General features: G+C 42.5%; 1 protein-coding gene across 4 annotated transcripts in view; it reads right to left on the bottom strand.

Moving 5' to 3' along the window:
* The window catches only part of RORA (RAR related orphan receptor A), a 344,571-nt gene that overhangs the window by 65,375 nt on the left and 263,557 nt on the right, over nt 1-15,639 (bottom strand). For 2 of the 4 annotated variants that reach the window (XM_057378203.1, XM_057378205.1), the window contains exon 1: nt 1,978-2,158. The exons of 1 other annotated variant lie outside the window; for it this stretch is intronic. In XM_057378203.1, the coding sequence (XP_057234186.1) occupies nt 1,978-2,143 (166 nt within the window). In that variant the 5' untranslated portion in view covers nt 2,144-2,158. Of the gene's footprint in view, nt 1-1,977; nt 2,159-5,442; nt 5,660-15,639 lie in introns of those variants that run through there. One more of the 4 variants, XM_057378206.1, reaches the window with a different exon arrangement.

Below are 15,639 nucleotides of genomic sequence, written 5' to 3'. Positions count from 1 at the left end.
ACCAAAAAACCTGGGCAAGCTGAAGAGGTTACAGGATGAAGCCTAAGGAGAAAGTCCATTTCCCAGACCCCACAACAAGGTTTTCTGCTTCAACTTTCCTGTCTGTGCCTTTCATTTCACCCAGCGAGCAGTGGGCTGCAGTATACAGTCACCTTTTTTCACGTAACTTAGTTATTCTTGGAGGACAGAATCCTCCCTCCCCTGCTAATGTTTATTGCAAAAAGCTGAAAAAAATCTGATCTTCAAAAAGGAAGAAGACAGTTTCTGTACCATTAGTTATGTGCATATCCCTTAGATATCAGTCCTCAAGGAAAAGACAAACCACAAAAGGAGAGAACTACTGCTTGCTTGATCTCAGGAGTTATCAGCTGTAATTGCAAATTACAGCTCACAGATAAATACAAGAAAGGTGAATACTTTTTTCTTTCATTGTGAATAAAAAAAACAACACAAAAACATTCTAAAATGTATCAAGCCTGACTGTAATAACATTCTTGTCGTATGCAGTTATTTTGCACACTACAAAAACTTATCTCCTGGGAATGCAAAGGAAAAAAAAAAAGAACACTCTGCATCTCAACTTGCTCCAATACTAGATAGAGAATTGCAATGTATCTACTCAGGAGATATACAAAGATTTGCCAATTTTGATTTAGTACATACAATTTAGAATAAAATATACCAATTTAGAACTCTGTTGTGTAGTCAAGTTGAAATACTAACAATCCTGATAGTAATTACTACATGRTAGTGATCATTTTTACACTGTACTGTACACAAGAGAAGCAAGAAAGAAGATTTAAAACCCCTTAAGGTTAAAATTGAGTGCTACATCATTTTAGAAAAAAACCTCCAAACATGCAAGGCTCTCTATAATGGGGAATTTGTAAAGAAATCAGTCTTTTTCACGCACAGTGGGGAAGYAGTTGATATAAAGAGGACTCGGTTCTTCACCGAGGTCTCCAGACACTACTCCCCCAACTAAAAAATGCCAATACAAACATTCTGCAGAGCCAGGCTGCAGAGCTGCAGGCCCTTACCCTGCCCCATGTGAACCCACTGCCATCTCCCCATCACCCCCCACATCAGCTCACTGAWCAAAGCACAAGGACATTTCATATCTGTACAGAGCCCACACCCCGAACACCGGCCTCTACGACCTCATCCCTTCAGGGATTAATTGTGTTTTGTTTTATAAAAAMAGAATACAGAAGTCCTTGAGTTGTGTCTGCAGACCACTTGAGTTTTGCCCCAATTTTTTGAGAATTATCCTAGAAGAATTATTTTTGAGACTGCATTACCAGCCGGTGGGAATAGGCTCACCATTTCAGCTAAGCAAGAGCTGTTCCTAAGTTTAAAGAGTCTGATCTAGTGAGATGTTCAGCACCCACCATTTTTGCTGACTTAAACAGGACAGAATCTCCTTACTTGAAAGCAGTGTCCCCAACTGAGACTTGTACAGAGCATGCAATTGCCTTTGATTTTCACAGAGTGAGACATAAAGACAGATTTCCTCTTTTACTTTTAAATCTCGAGAGTCTCTCAAAGAGCCTGAAAAGTACATTTCAGCAATAAACCTCAAACCGATCTTATCCTGCAAATGTAATGCAACAAATGTCTTAGGCACAAGCAAGTCATTCAGATCAGTCGTATGAAATTAAAGCAGCAAGAAAACAGCCTGTCAGCTAGCAATTCCAAAGGCCAAATTCTGTTAATATTTAGTCAACAGAAATTCTGTACTGGGGTATTTGCTAAATTGGATTTAACTTTCAATAGTGCCACAGTGAAGGTAAATTTAAACACTTCAATTTGCAAGGCAACCTTTTCTTTTAAACCTATGGCAAGATAYTTTTTTCCAGAGGCATTTGTTTATTGGCGAAAAACTGAGTAATTACCAACGTGCTGGCAGGCTGGTGCCAGGATACATGACAAAAAACACGTCAAAAGGTCAGGCTTGACAGGCTGGGAAAAGCTCACCCGCATGAAGCAGCAGTGCGTGAATCCCGGTCCGGCCCCGGAGCAGGAGAGGGGGGKTCGCTGCATGGAAAGCACCTGCGGCACTGGGACAGCGGAGCAGGGAAATCCTGCCTTCTGCTCTGCTGCACTTCGGCTCCTCCGCAAAAATGCACCTCATTCCAAACATCCTGTGCGCTAACGAGGAAACCGATAGAGTCTCCTTCCTTAAAMAGGTATTTTTTAATGATTGAATTTTCATTTGGAGACACTGTCAGTAGAAAAACTAGTCATATTTCAAAGAATCCACGCACAGACCCCTAGAGTGAAACAAATTACAGGAACAACAGATTCTACTTATCTGGTCCCTTTTCCACAAAACAGCAAGTGAATGAACTTTATGTTCACACAGTACTCAGGATTAGTAGCTTAAACAGCACCTTAACAGTAAATACACCTGGGGTGAAAYAGCTTAGAAAATTTACATCAGCCTTCCCACCAATCTGTATTTAAGAATGTTTGTATGAAAAATAATGCAAATATTGCCAGGTTTCCTGTCCATATTTTATAAGCCAGCAGTGGACCGAAGCCTTCTGTCCAGGCCTGATGATAGTCAAGCACTTGAGCTCTCAGCAGCACTGGGCCTGACTGCCCCATCTGTCCCCAAAGCAGGTACCAGAACACGGCACAATCCCAYACCGAGGAAACCATCTCCCTCTGCCTCTGCTCACCTCCAGCTCTGTCCTGGCCTGACAAATGAATCCCTGTTTCTACTCCAGCGCAGCGTTATTTGCTCATCAATTCCTAGCACTTAGCACTATTCTCCTTGAAGTCACCCCTGCCGCTCCTGCCAGGGACGGCTCTCTCTGGAATAAGATCTGTACCAGCGACTGCGCCGGCAGAATGATCGGATTTCTTTGCAAACYTCACTGGTGAGCACGGAAAGTTGCGTCTCCCTTGAAAGTATCAGCTGGCCAGATGACCTGCCTGTGTTACAAATTAAGAAGGCAAGGCTTCCCGGAACCTCTACAGACTTGAAGCAGTTGATAACTAATTTTTAAAAGCCTATCAATCTAGGAAATACTTATTCAGCCATTATGAACTTCGATGCTTCACCTCTGCCTGTTTTCTTAGAAGTCAGTTGGAGAAAAACCCCTTTTTCCTCTCTGCTGAAACGAGAAAGTTTCATTTCTGAACACGCAGCCTGTCTCMAAGACATGCCCAGGCTCTGCTCTGSACTGCTCTGCTCCCAGCACTTCAAGGGTACGAGTGCAGCTTTGGCCCATCTTTACTCACCCAAACCTGGACACACGCTCAGGACTTTTCAGAATTAAAGAAAACACGTTTGCYAGAACGTGATTGTGGCAAGAAAAATAAAACAGCTCACAAATTAATTTCACGTAGTATCAGTTTGGGCTATCTGAACAGCACTAGGAAAGGGATTAACACTTCCCTTTTTCACCTAAAAAGAAAAATAAACCAAATAAGAATATCCCATATTCTCCTGAAGACCATAATTTTTTGCCCTTCAACTTCAGGGCTGTAAAAGACTAGAAGTGCCAAAAGACACCATCAGAGAGAATAAACAAGAGACTCAATTCACCTACAGATTTTGCATTCTTCCCTTGTACTTTCGAGCTTAAATAAACCACATTACCCATTCTACTGGTCTACTTTTCTCTAATCACGATACTGAACTGTAGATCTATTATTTCATAGCAGTCAGAGGCCCTTTTAMGATAAATGACAACACATTTCCTCCTACTGAACCCTGTCCAGCAAATTAGAGAAAGGATAAGAAACCAAGGAAGTTTTTTAATGCACTAGAAAACTAAATATTATGAAATACAAATTAAACGCACTATAGAAGTAGTCTGTAAAAACGTACAAAGACCTAAGCATTTCCATAATTAAGTCACTAGGAACTACACTTTAAAATCTAAAAGCTGGGCTCCGCCAAAATTTCACATCAGTGTGGAAATTGGTTTAAATTAAACTCCCAAGAGAATAAAAAATGTATTTCAAAGTTGAACTGCTGTAAATCASCTGCCTGTTCTTTTACAACACACCTTAAATCTCTGTCCAGAAGCATACAACATAATCACACCCTCCAATTTTTGTGTGTSTGTACTTTTCTCCCTTTTATATAAAAAAAATTGTTTATTTGATTTCATGGTTCTAACAGGCTTATAAGGGATATGCTGAAAAACTGTTATCAGAATATGTTGAATTCTAAAGGACTGCTAAAATATCCATGTAGCCTGCACTTAAAAAAATGCACTTCCTTTTGTTACAGATGCAAGTATTTGAATCAACCCAATTACATTTTCTTGCCAAATACATCCAGCAYGGCTAATGATTAATGAATATAGTGCTTTTCTTTTTATTCACATAGGCTTCTCTCCAAGAAGAAAAGGAAGCCTAGTAATTGAAAATTACCGTCCTTAAACACTGTGCTGTTACTGGTGTGCATTACCTAGTGCCTTGCAAAGCGAGGGGAAAAAAGGAAATAGTCCCTAGCTGAAACTGGACCCAATATTCTTTTTCCAAGTAATAAAWTTTTTTAAAGAGAAATTCTGCCCAAATTTCAATTTAAACATTTTAAAGACTACACCTCTAGTATTTCAGTTGGGGCATTAAATTCAAATGCCAACACTTACAGTCTTTAGATTACCGTGAAAAAATATTGCATGTAAGTAAGAGAGTTATTTAGTTAAGATTTTTTCCTATATTAAAAAAACCCCAAACCTATGCCTTAAAAAATACTGCAATGCAAAACTTTACCGTGGACCTAATTTTATTAGAAAACAGGGCAGACTACAAACGTACCTCTAAACTTTTGGTATCTCGTCAAAAACTTCGTTTGACTGTCCTCAGTCTGACACTGCCTCTCAATAAGGACTTGAATCCGCAAGCAGAGAAAACTCCAGGTTTAGAAAATAKAAATCACTAAGTAACTCTGGTCTTTCCTTTTATTCCAAAGCCTTTGAAAGATGAGCAGCTGTCTGAAGACGGCATTTTAGCCCCATCAGCTACCCAGAGGATGCCGCACGTCCTTTCCCTTTTGCTAGAGACAGATTTTACAGAACGCGTTTTCTTCACGGGTTTGCAGAATGCCCAAAACCATCTCGTCTCCGCTGTGTGCGACTCCAGCCGCGGCACCCGCAGCCCGTCCCTGCCCAGCGCYGCGCTCTGCCCGGCTCTGCCCGGCTCTGCCCCTCTAACTCGCGGGCGCGGTGTCAAGTGCGGCGGCTCCGCCACGCTCCCGCCGCCCCGACCCCGGGCTGAGCCGCTGTCCCCCSAGCGCTCCGAGAGCCTCCCGCCGCTCGGGGCCGGTCCCGCTCGCTCCCCGGCCCGGGGCGGCGCTGGCCGTGGGGGCCCGGGCGGTGGCCAGGAGCGGCGGCCAGGAGCGGGGAGCGCGGAGGCCACGGAGCACCACGGCCGGCCCCGCTCACCGCYCGGGCCGGGCTCGCCCGCGGACGCGCCTACCTTTCATCGCGGCGAGCACAACGCACATCATTTGTCAGCGGAGAACGGCGGGGAGCGGAGCGGAGCGCGGCGGGCGGGAGGCGGGGAGGGGACGGGAGGCGGGACGGGCCCTCGGCGTGAAGCACCACCGCCGCCGCCTCAGCAGCAGCCGCCGCCTGCCAGCGGAGAGCCGCGCCGCGCCGCCATCCCCCGGCCCATATGAGGCTCCATGTGACCCGCTGACACCGAGCCAGCCCCGGCCCCCCGCCTTGTTTACACCGCTCGCCCCGTCCCTCCCCTGCCGCCGCCGAGGGGCGGTCACGGGGCGCGCCCGGCCCGCAGCACCGCCCCCGCACCCGGGGCTGCTCCGCCCGGCACGGCCCGGCCCAGCAGGTGCTGCACGGCCCGGGGCTCCGCGGGGCCAGGACGGGGCGATGGCAGCGGCAGCGCTCCCGCAGTGCCCCAGAGCCGCTCCCGGTCCCGGCCGGCTSCTCCAGTGCGCGTTTGTTCCCATACAGCCCCCCCGAAGTGTTGTTTTTTGTAAAAAGTAACCGTATTTCTCGCTACATCTTGGCGCAACGCTCTGCTCTTAATAGTCGTTGTCTTGATCACGCAGAGCAGTATTTACATTTTAAATCTGTCTGGTGCTGGGTTCATGCTTTCTTAGGATTTACTTGGAACGTCTGAAGCATGATACCACTGCTGAAGATATTTTCATCTATTCTGTAGCATCAGATGTCACTGTGCTGTCAATCTGTGAGATGAAGTTTTGCATTCATGGATATACACACATCCACACAAGAGGGATAGCGCATGACTGAACACACACAGACACAAAGATAAATCCAACCTATTAAAAAAAMCCCACACTTTGCTGAAAATTGCATTAACAATACCAATATTTTTTCCAATTCCTGTCTTAGCCACTGGAATAGACTGTCACAAAATATAAAACCACACAAAAAGATTTTATGCATTCCAAGCTGTATGAGAAGGGACAGATATACCATTTAATCTAAATTAATAAATTTAACATAAAACAAGGGAAAATAGCTCTAAACAGAAGGTAGAAGAACCATCTTAATATTTGAAACAAAGCCCTATATTTAGAAAGCATTCATGAGATAAGGACACTGAAACAATCTGTTATTAAATGGCCCTTAATGGGTAATTCTTACCTATTTCTTTAATGAKTTCTTAACACAGTATATTATTTAAATGTGATTTGATCCAAGTGTACTTACCATTTATCAGTCTAGTCATTCAAGCCCCATTAATGCAAAATAGTGTTTTAAATTTTCCTTATTTAAAAAYAGAATTTAAAAATTAAAAATCGCAGGAGCTACTCTGAAGCAGCAGTGTAAATTTAGCAGGTATCTTTGTCATAAAATTTTTCATCTGTATTTGCCATCCTTACATTAAGCCATTCCTACCAATAGCACATGTAAAGTACTGAGATACTGCTCAGAAAATTTACAGTGGCAGACCTGGTCCCAGATGGGTTTGTGCTCATGGAGTTTTATCTGCGGAACAAGCTGTAAAGCTGTGATGTGCTGAATAGAAACCTKACGGGACATTCTGGACTGAATCAAATCCCACTAACAGTGGGGCTAAGAGTTCTTCAGAACCTGAAAGATGCTGCTTTTTCATATGGGCCAGCTGTGGGATTTAGATGCAGCCAGAAAGCTTGGAGCGTGCTCAGGAGARAAGAACGATGTCTTAATGTATTGTAATGTGGAGCTAGATCTTTGTAAACATTTTACTCTGACACAGCAAGTAATGTCAGACCGATGGCCTGAAAAATGTCACAGTCCATTAGCGCTGGTTGTCTTGTCAGACATTTAACCTTAAGGTACACAGCATTACATTATTACTGATCTGGATTTGTTTCCAGTCCAGCTGAAATGCAACTGGTAATCTGGAATGACATCTGATGTGCTAAATGGCTTCAATAATAAGCAGATGACACAGATTTTGCATTCTTACAAATGCCTTGCAATGGTTGCTTCAYAAAATTCTAGAAGATTTACCATCAGACATTTTAAGTGAGAAGAGCATGACTAAAACAGTCTATTATTTGTTATCAATATCCCATCTAAAGCCRTCTGCTGACTTTTGAATGTGTAAACACATCCATTCGCACTTGCATTTTCTGTTTCAGACTGACCTCGTTATGAAAACTCCATCCAAAATCCATTTCCTTCCCCATTTACCAAACTACTGCAATAGCAAAAGTCTCGCTGGAGTTCAGACACCGTATCAGTGACAACACAAAGACAATGTGCCAGTCAAAYACTACTGAGCTCCGTATTACAGTGCACTTGACAGGCAATTGCTCTCCCTGTTTGTGCATGGCTTTCATTTGACTGATAGGAATGCTTCCCAGTTTCCAGAAGCTTGTAGTCTATCCTGCTTGTTCCTTAAGCTTTTGATAGGTACCCATGAAACACTGCAAGACTGCAAACTCTTCACAGGAGTGAGAAACTACACCTCAGGTTACACTCAATTCTTGGCTTGATTTCTGCATCCAAAGACATCCTGAACATGTCAAATGTATTTATGAATGGTTGGGACTCAGCAGAGCCTGCAAACAGACCCTGACTATAGCACAGGCTCATCCTTTGAGGCACCACGGCACGGCCTGAGCACACCCAAACATCCAGGAACTGCCAACATTASACTGCTGCTTTAGAGAGGGGAACAGATCAGGGAGCCCTCTCAAGTATTGGTTTGTGTTTACTGATACAAACGTGTTTTGCTTGTCAGCCTAACCACAACAATCTAGGGAAATGATTGTTTCTAGAAACCTTTCCAACCCTGCTAGGTGAAACAGAGAACTGTCAAATTGCTAACAGAGGAAGGGGAAACACCTATGATAGCTATTAGCACTGGTAATGCAAGAGACAGCATTAATTGAGTATTCTAAGCACAGCACAGAAAACACTGAACAGCTCTTCTCCTCCACCTCTTTTTAAACCTACTGAGCAAAGTAATAAATTCAGCTTCCAAGATGAACCAACAACTACTCCTAACTACTCGTTCAAGGACATCCCCAAACAGAAGTAGTTTAAATGCAACTAATTAAACAAAGATGTTTATGTTGTTCTGACTTGGAACATGAGTGAGRAGCATTTCTGCAGACTGTTGGGTTGTGTTTTGCATTCTTGCCTAAGTGAAGTATGGTTAGGTTTAATTTAAAAATAATTTTGAGACTTCCTTATCAGTAAAATTTAACATTTGAATAATAAATACAGGCCACAATCACCACCCTTCTTCCCTATCTAGCATAGAGGAAAAAAAACATTCTTAAAAAAAAAAAAAAAAGTGTCATGTAATCACCCCCGACTAGAAGGAGGTTTAGCCACACAGGGTTGTTACAAAGCTGGAGCTGTCAAACCACTCCGAGGTGCAGCATTTACCCGCTGCTCTATCACTGCTACAAACACAACTGCACTCAAACCTCTTGCAGGGCAAGGGCCGCATGCTGCACTCTCCTATGGAGATGAAAACCTACTTATGGGAAAGGAAATGCAATATAAGAACACTTCAATAAATCATTCAGGGCCTCCATATTTTCAGTTTTAGCAGAGACAGCTTCTTCACTTTTTAAAAATGACCCAGAGCTAGTTTTACACATATGTTTTCGCTTACAAAAAGGGCTCAGACTGGCAGTATGAATCCACATAATCATGCATTTTTTAATTGTTTTTCTGAACTCTTCATAGGCTTGCAATGGAATAAGCTCTTCAAAACACTTAGGAAATCTTGTATTGATTCAAACAGGCAGCAATAACATTTAGAAATGCTGAAGTACCTTTCAGCACTTCAAAAACCTACACAAAATATTGAAAATTTCTTTTCAGCATTTAAAGAGCTTCTCTGAGGAGTTAAACTCTGCCCAGAGTAAGTGACAACAGCTGCTGGTAAATGGGAAAARGCAGGTGATACTGAAAGCAAAGCCTTTCTCCAGTTGCAACACAATCACATGTCCTACTATCAGGTGAATCATTCAGCCCCCAGCTCATATGTTGCAGTTTTAGATGTTGCCAGAGTTTAAAACATACAAGTTGCATGCATCAGGACACTCTGCTTTTGCCCTTTTGGCTTCTCACTCAGCAACAGCCATATGTGAAACCATGAAGGTGCAGCGATCACAACAGCCCTGTTTACCAAATACACCCAAAACCAAGAGTAGGAAAACTGCAGCTCTAGATAAGCTTAAAAAATACAATTCCCAATTCTGTCCACCCTGCCAACAATCAATTTTGACTTTAACTAATATGTGCAATAYCCCCCAAAAGAAAATGATTGGTCCTTAACACATTTTCCCCTCTAGATTTAGTGGTATTTTAGTCTTCATTTATTTCTAGCCCTCCAAGTAGCACACTGTCCAAGATGAATCTAACTGAGGTTGTCCTCATTAAGTTGCCTCTTTTTCACCTATTTAAAACTGCTACTATGCTGACCCTGCAATCATTGCCTTTTGCTTCAGACAGAATCCCTTCCTCCGTTCCTGCTGAGGAGGTGTGCTTTTGTGCYGCCTGGGCCTACAGCTATACGTCTTAATCAAGTCATTTTAGAGATGACTCCACAACTCCCAATTAAGCATTGCTATCCCCAACTGTTGAACTGCTTGCTGTGCTTTGCCAAACAGCTGCTGCAGTTCTGCACCTGCTGAAATGAAGTATGAGTTGACAAAATGTTTTGGGGTTCAGCTGGATGAAAGGTAAATCCAAAGTCATTATTATCAGCTAGGCCTGCTGCTGGTAGCAAAAGATTTTAAAGATCTAGTCAATTGAATGTTCACTCGGCTTTTTCTCATCTTGAAATCCYTTGAAAGGGTATCATATTTGCTGCTTTTCGGAATCTAAGGTAACAGCAGTACACTTTGGGAAAAAAGTGATTAGAAAGATGCGATTATCACCAATCAATCATCTGCCACCAACTGCAAGTGGTGCCATGGGAAGATTACAAAGTAACCACAAAATAGATCAAAGTGGATTTGGTAGCATCTGCCTTTTGTCTGCACCTGGTATTGGGTTACTGATCATGCTGCCAATGCCGAACCCCTGTTTGATTTCAGAGAAATTCTCATTTACACAGTTTTGAAGGATCAAATATTCTTATAACATCCTGACATTAATGTTGCCAAAAAGTAAGAACTGTTTGAAAGCTGTTAGAGCTCTCTTTTTCATGCATAATCTTACCAGGATATTTTGGCCAGTGTTGCTTGCCAAAAACCACAGCCATRTGTTGTTCTGTATATCCCTTTTGGTGGGGTAAAGTCAATGGACAGTGTACAAACCAACTGCTGCCTGTCAGAAGCACGAAGAACAGCAAGATACTAATTATCCTCAAAAAAGTAATTATTAGACCCTTGTTTAAGGAGCATTGCCATATAATAATTTTTTTAATAAACAGGCTCTCCAAAGACCCTGCCTTTTCCTGTAAATCAACCACGAGAGAACTGAGCTATTGGAGTGAAACATCTGCAATTTTTAGAACTTTCAGAAGTCCCTTTGTTCCTTATCAGCTTGGTGTAGGCTCCTGCAGCACAGAGACAGCACAGGCAAAGCTGTGGGGTTCCCAGCTGAACATGCTGCTGGTGACACGAGAGCAGGGATCCTGTCACCAGACAGTGCTGGGGTTTTCTGGAGACCTGCTGAGAGCAGACAGAGCCCTCTCAGTGCTTTGGGCCCTTTCTGAAAAATACCTTRGTACTATTAGAAAAGTTCTTACTTCCCTAAAAAGCCTTTGACCTACAGCATTTTTATTCGGTTTTATGGACAACAACTGGGTTTCCCAATGTGTTAGGTCCACTTCCCAAACCTTTGTGCATACAGCCATTTGCAGAAGAAATCCAGTGCTCAAGGGATGTCCTRTTTTCACGTATTCCCACAGGAATGGAACATGAGAGCTAATAACAATGCTCCAAGACCAGCTTGGAGCATTTGCTTCCCCCAGCAAATTTAAGACTGACTTGACTACTGGCTTTAGATCATTAGCCAGGTATATATTAGGGATAAATAACAGGTTTTTTCCATTTTTTTCATCCCCGGGCTTCCCTTCCTGCCCTCTTTTCCATCATCAGGGATAGTCAAGGAGAATTGGTGGTAGTGAGCAGAGCAGGAGATGATGTGAGACAGGTTTCTTGCTCAGAATCTTCCTCAYAAATGAGTGTGGCCAGAGGCAGCACCAGGAAGGAACCCCTGTAGTTTTCTGRCCTTTTACTGAGGAATAGGTCAACAGTCAAGATGATATATGGGCATATCCCAGTGGATTCTCTGCCACTCTCCATGTGCCTAGGGCATTAACAGCACTTCAGCCTYTTCATTTCCTCTCTGCTTATGGCAAGGCTCTAATCTGTTGAACAAACTGAATGCTTCAAGAGAATAACCAGAGAAATGTTAGTGTACAGCCAGCCAAGGTTGTGCCTTCTGCCTATAAATTCTGGAAATGGCATCCAAGTGAAGTAGCCAAAGAACAATTGAAGCAGTCTCACACATGGGATGAGAACGCACCACACAAGGAATTTGTGTTGCCCCCACTTCCAGATGGAGCAGAAGTTACCCGAGAGCAGCTGTAAATACGCCAACATTTGAATTGCTTCAAGTCATGCCCGGTGACAGTCAAACCTCCCTCTTACACTATATGAGACCAGCTAGCAAATTTTCCCCATTGTCAACAATGTGATTAAAAATGTGAGTTTTGTGGGACAGATAAACTGTGCAGGGCACTCAGAGAACCAATAAGGAAATAACTTTTCTTTCATGGAAAGTAGAAGCATCTGTCCAGCCAAGCAAACCAAGCCATGATTCTGCGTTATGAAATACTCTTTTTATAACTATTGACATTTCAGTTGGTAGTGCCACATGTCAATAGTGGTTTTATTGCTCACACTGAAAGTACAGCTTTCAGGACAGGATTCATCTAAGTTGACATTGTCTGATCAGCAGCATATTTCCTGCTCCTGTGAGCATATACATTATTTATACAGCTTTGCACTAGAGAGCATTTGCGCTATTACATGAAAAATTGTAAGATCTGGAACGCTTTCTATGTCTCAATGCAAAACACAAACTGGGAACCATAGACGCTTTCTAGGGTAAGTAAAATTCTGTGTTAGGACTCTCTCCAGAATTAAGTCTTCAAGCCACAGTTAACTGGGCTTCTGAACCTGTCTGACCCCCGCTTCTCCAGCACAGTGCTTAACAAAGGGGGGTTAAGTGTTAGCTACAGCATTTCTCCACTTCCTCCTCAGATTAATCCTGAGCCTCCAGAACAGAAACACTGGCCAACCAACATATGACCATGTACTAGCAACCAACTCTGATCATGTACTAGCAGGTCACTGCTAATTTCTCCCACTTCTCACTTCTTCAAACTTTAGAGCCACTTCAGCAGCCTTCACTCCTGATGTCTTCCCCATGGCACCATTAAATTCTTGAAATTATCAAAGAAAATACATTACTTCTGATGCAATTAGTAAAAAGTAAATGGCAGCTGATTATGGCTTTTAAGGCTCCAACTTTAAAGAAAATAGAAACTTTAATGATCTGTTTTCAAAAGTCAATACAGCGTCAACTACTGTAATTCAAACAAACAAAACACTGCACACCTACTAAGAGTGATAAATAAACGATGATACAGTTCCTGGGCATGAAATCCATACAGATAATTCCTTTGCATAATTCTGATCATTAGACATGATAACATGGCACTGTTGAAGGATACTAGACTTTAATAGAAGCAAAATAATAAGACGATTCACTCACAAAGGAAGATAATTATTTGAGAGCACTGTTTTGCTAATAATCACCAAGTTCAGAGAACACCTGCACAGTACCATCTTTCACTTAGGAAGGGGGAGTGCAGGATTCTAAGCTGAGGGGTTTGAWTACAAAGCAGAGCATACATAGCAGAACACCTATAGAGAATAATCTATTGCTTCATCTAAAATCAGGTTTTATAATCTGCATTTGTATTAATACAACTTATGACAGTATTTTTTTATCCTATTTAGAAAGCAACAYAGGGGAAGGATTTAGAAACCTTCTCATTTTCTGTTTTAGTAATTTAATCTGAGCTACTAGCACTTGCTTGATAAGAATAATTTGAAACTCATAATTTAAACCTTATTAGCATGCACCCGTCTTACAGAAAAGAGAGCGCCAAGCATTTTTCACATAGGCACATCATCCCTGATTATTTCAATTCCATTTTAAAGGATCTTTGACAGGGCTACTGAAAGGCTTGTCAAAGAACAGGCAAACATTATGACATTCTTTCYCCATATCCCTTTCCAGAGCATGAAAGATGAGGGACATTTCTAATAGAATCAAGGCTAATTTAAGAGCTGTTCATCTTTACTTTGAGGCTGCTGTAGTTGGGGAGGTTACCTGGAGCACAGGGCAGCTGTTCTTCAGCACACGTCTCTAGYCAGGTTCTAACACACAGCCCTGCTCTTGAAACACGAACTTCTTCACTCCAAAGCCCGTGGATTGCAAGCATGTACTCTACAAGCTACAATTAGAAGAGACACTTGAATTTCAATACTGGTTGTTTGGGTTTTTAAGTGTCCAATAATTCAACGATGCCTTTAYTGATTCTATTTATTTTTAGCTAAGGGACAAAACATTTGGGTTTTTTTAAACTGACTTCTGAAAGCCATTACAGAAGTCTTTACTGACTTTTTTGGGGTCTGTTTCTACAAGCCAGTTCTTTYGCTATTCTGAGAGTCATTTATCTGTTCTCTAGCATAAACTACAGAAACTGATCTGCATTTTCAGTTAAAGTCCATCATCAGAGCTGTTCTGCTTTGCATTTGCTCAAACTATTAYAATTACACAACCCACAAGAAGTTGCATGGTAACCACACTAAGGTACAGCCTGCTGCACCCATCTGAGCTGTCCTGCTGAAATGAGAAAAAATTGAGATAACTTACACTATTGTTACCYAGAAATTATCATCCTTTTTATCACAACCTTCTGCTTAATAATTTTGAAAAACCACAGAGAAAAGGCATATGGTAAAAATAAAAGGATTTTCTGATAGAATTACTTAGGGATTACATTTTCCTGTAGCATGTTTCTGAACAACATGAAACACAAGACAGCTCTTTGTGGGCCTCAGTTTTGAGGGAATGTGAAAATACAGTATTCCCTGAGACAGCTCCTTGACTCTCCTCAGTGTATGTGATGCATCTGCTGCGTTTCCATTCAGTACTGCAGGGAAATAGGGACGAGTGGCAAAAGGGAGCTGCTGCTAACAGAACCTGAAAGCTCTGACTCCAAGTCAAGTGTGCTACAGGAGTGCTCAGGGATCCTCAGCAATGCCCAGGACACAGGAGACAGCAGCAGCAAGGGCGTGCAGCTGCCTTCAGAGCTGGGAACATATCAGTGCTGCTGGGGCTGCCAACATCCCACAAGATGCTGTGGATCCAACAGCAAGGGTCACCAAACCTTGATGGCAGACCCACTCCAGTCACTGACAGGAACTCTATTTGATTCTGGAGCTCGGAATTTTCCCACAATAGGAGGAGGGAAAACTGAGGTAATTCTGGGTCCTCAATACCTTTKCACACTTGCACAAGTGGTCAAGGTCTTGTAGTCTCCCCTGAAAAGGAGAGAAGTGACACAATGAAGAAGCCCTAGAAACTCATAAGGATCTCTGAGGAGATTTGTAAGGGAAGGGAGGAGTGACCACYCCTGGGGACTCTCAGGGCTCCAAGCTCTTCCATCAAGGAGCAGGAATCAGCCTCTGAGGGGAGCCCATGGACCCTCCTACCCACAGGAAGCTTTCAGAGGTGCATTGACCTGTGACAGGGGAAAGACACCATTCCAAAGCACTGCACATTTGACTTCTTTCTCCCCAGTTTTTCTTCTTTGCTTTTGGGTAAATGCTGGTTGCGCCATACAGCATTCAAAGCTATACAAAAGCATTTATTCTATGTTAGACTTTTCCATGCAGGGCTGGTTCTCTGCAAAGAGCAATATGTGCAGCTTCATAAGGGGAAATAAGTGCATTATTTTYGCCTTCACAGACTTTAGCCCTTCCTCTTTAGCTGTCTAGTGATCCCAAACAGAAAACGTGCCAAGGCATTGCAATAGAAATGCTTCACTGGTTTTGTCAACGAAAGAAAAAAACAAATGAATTCAGGCAATCATTATGTTTAAATTAAGCCTGCAAAACATTTAACAATATTAAGAAGGAAAAAA

This window comes from Malurus melanocephalus, unplaced genomic scaffold (assembly GCF_030028575.1).
Source record: "Malurus melanocephalus ecotype Western Australia unplaced genomic scaffold, MMel_1.1 scaffold_346, whole genome shotgun sequence".
NCBI lineage: Eukaryota > Metazoa > Chordata > Aves > Passeriformes > Maluridae > Malurus > Malurus melanocephalus.
Note: the sequence above shows the minus strand (reverse complement) of the source record. Positions and strands in the feature narration are given on the sequence as shown.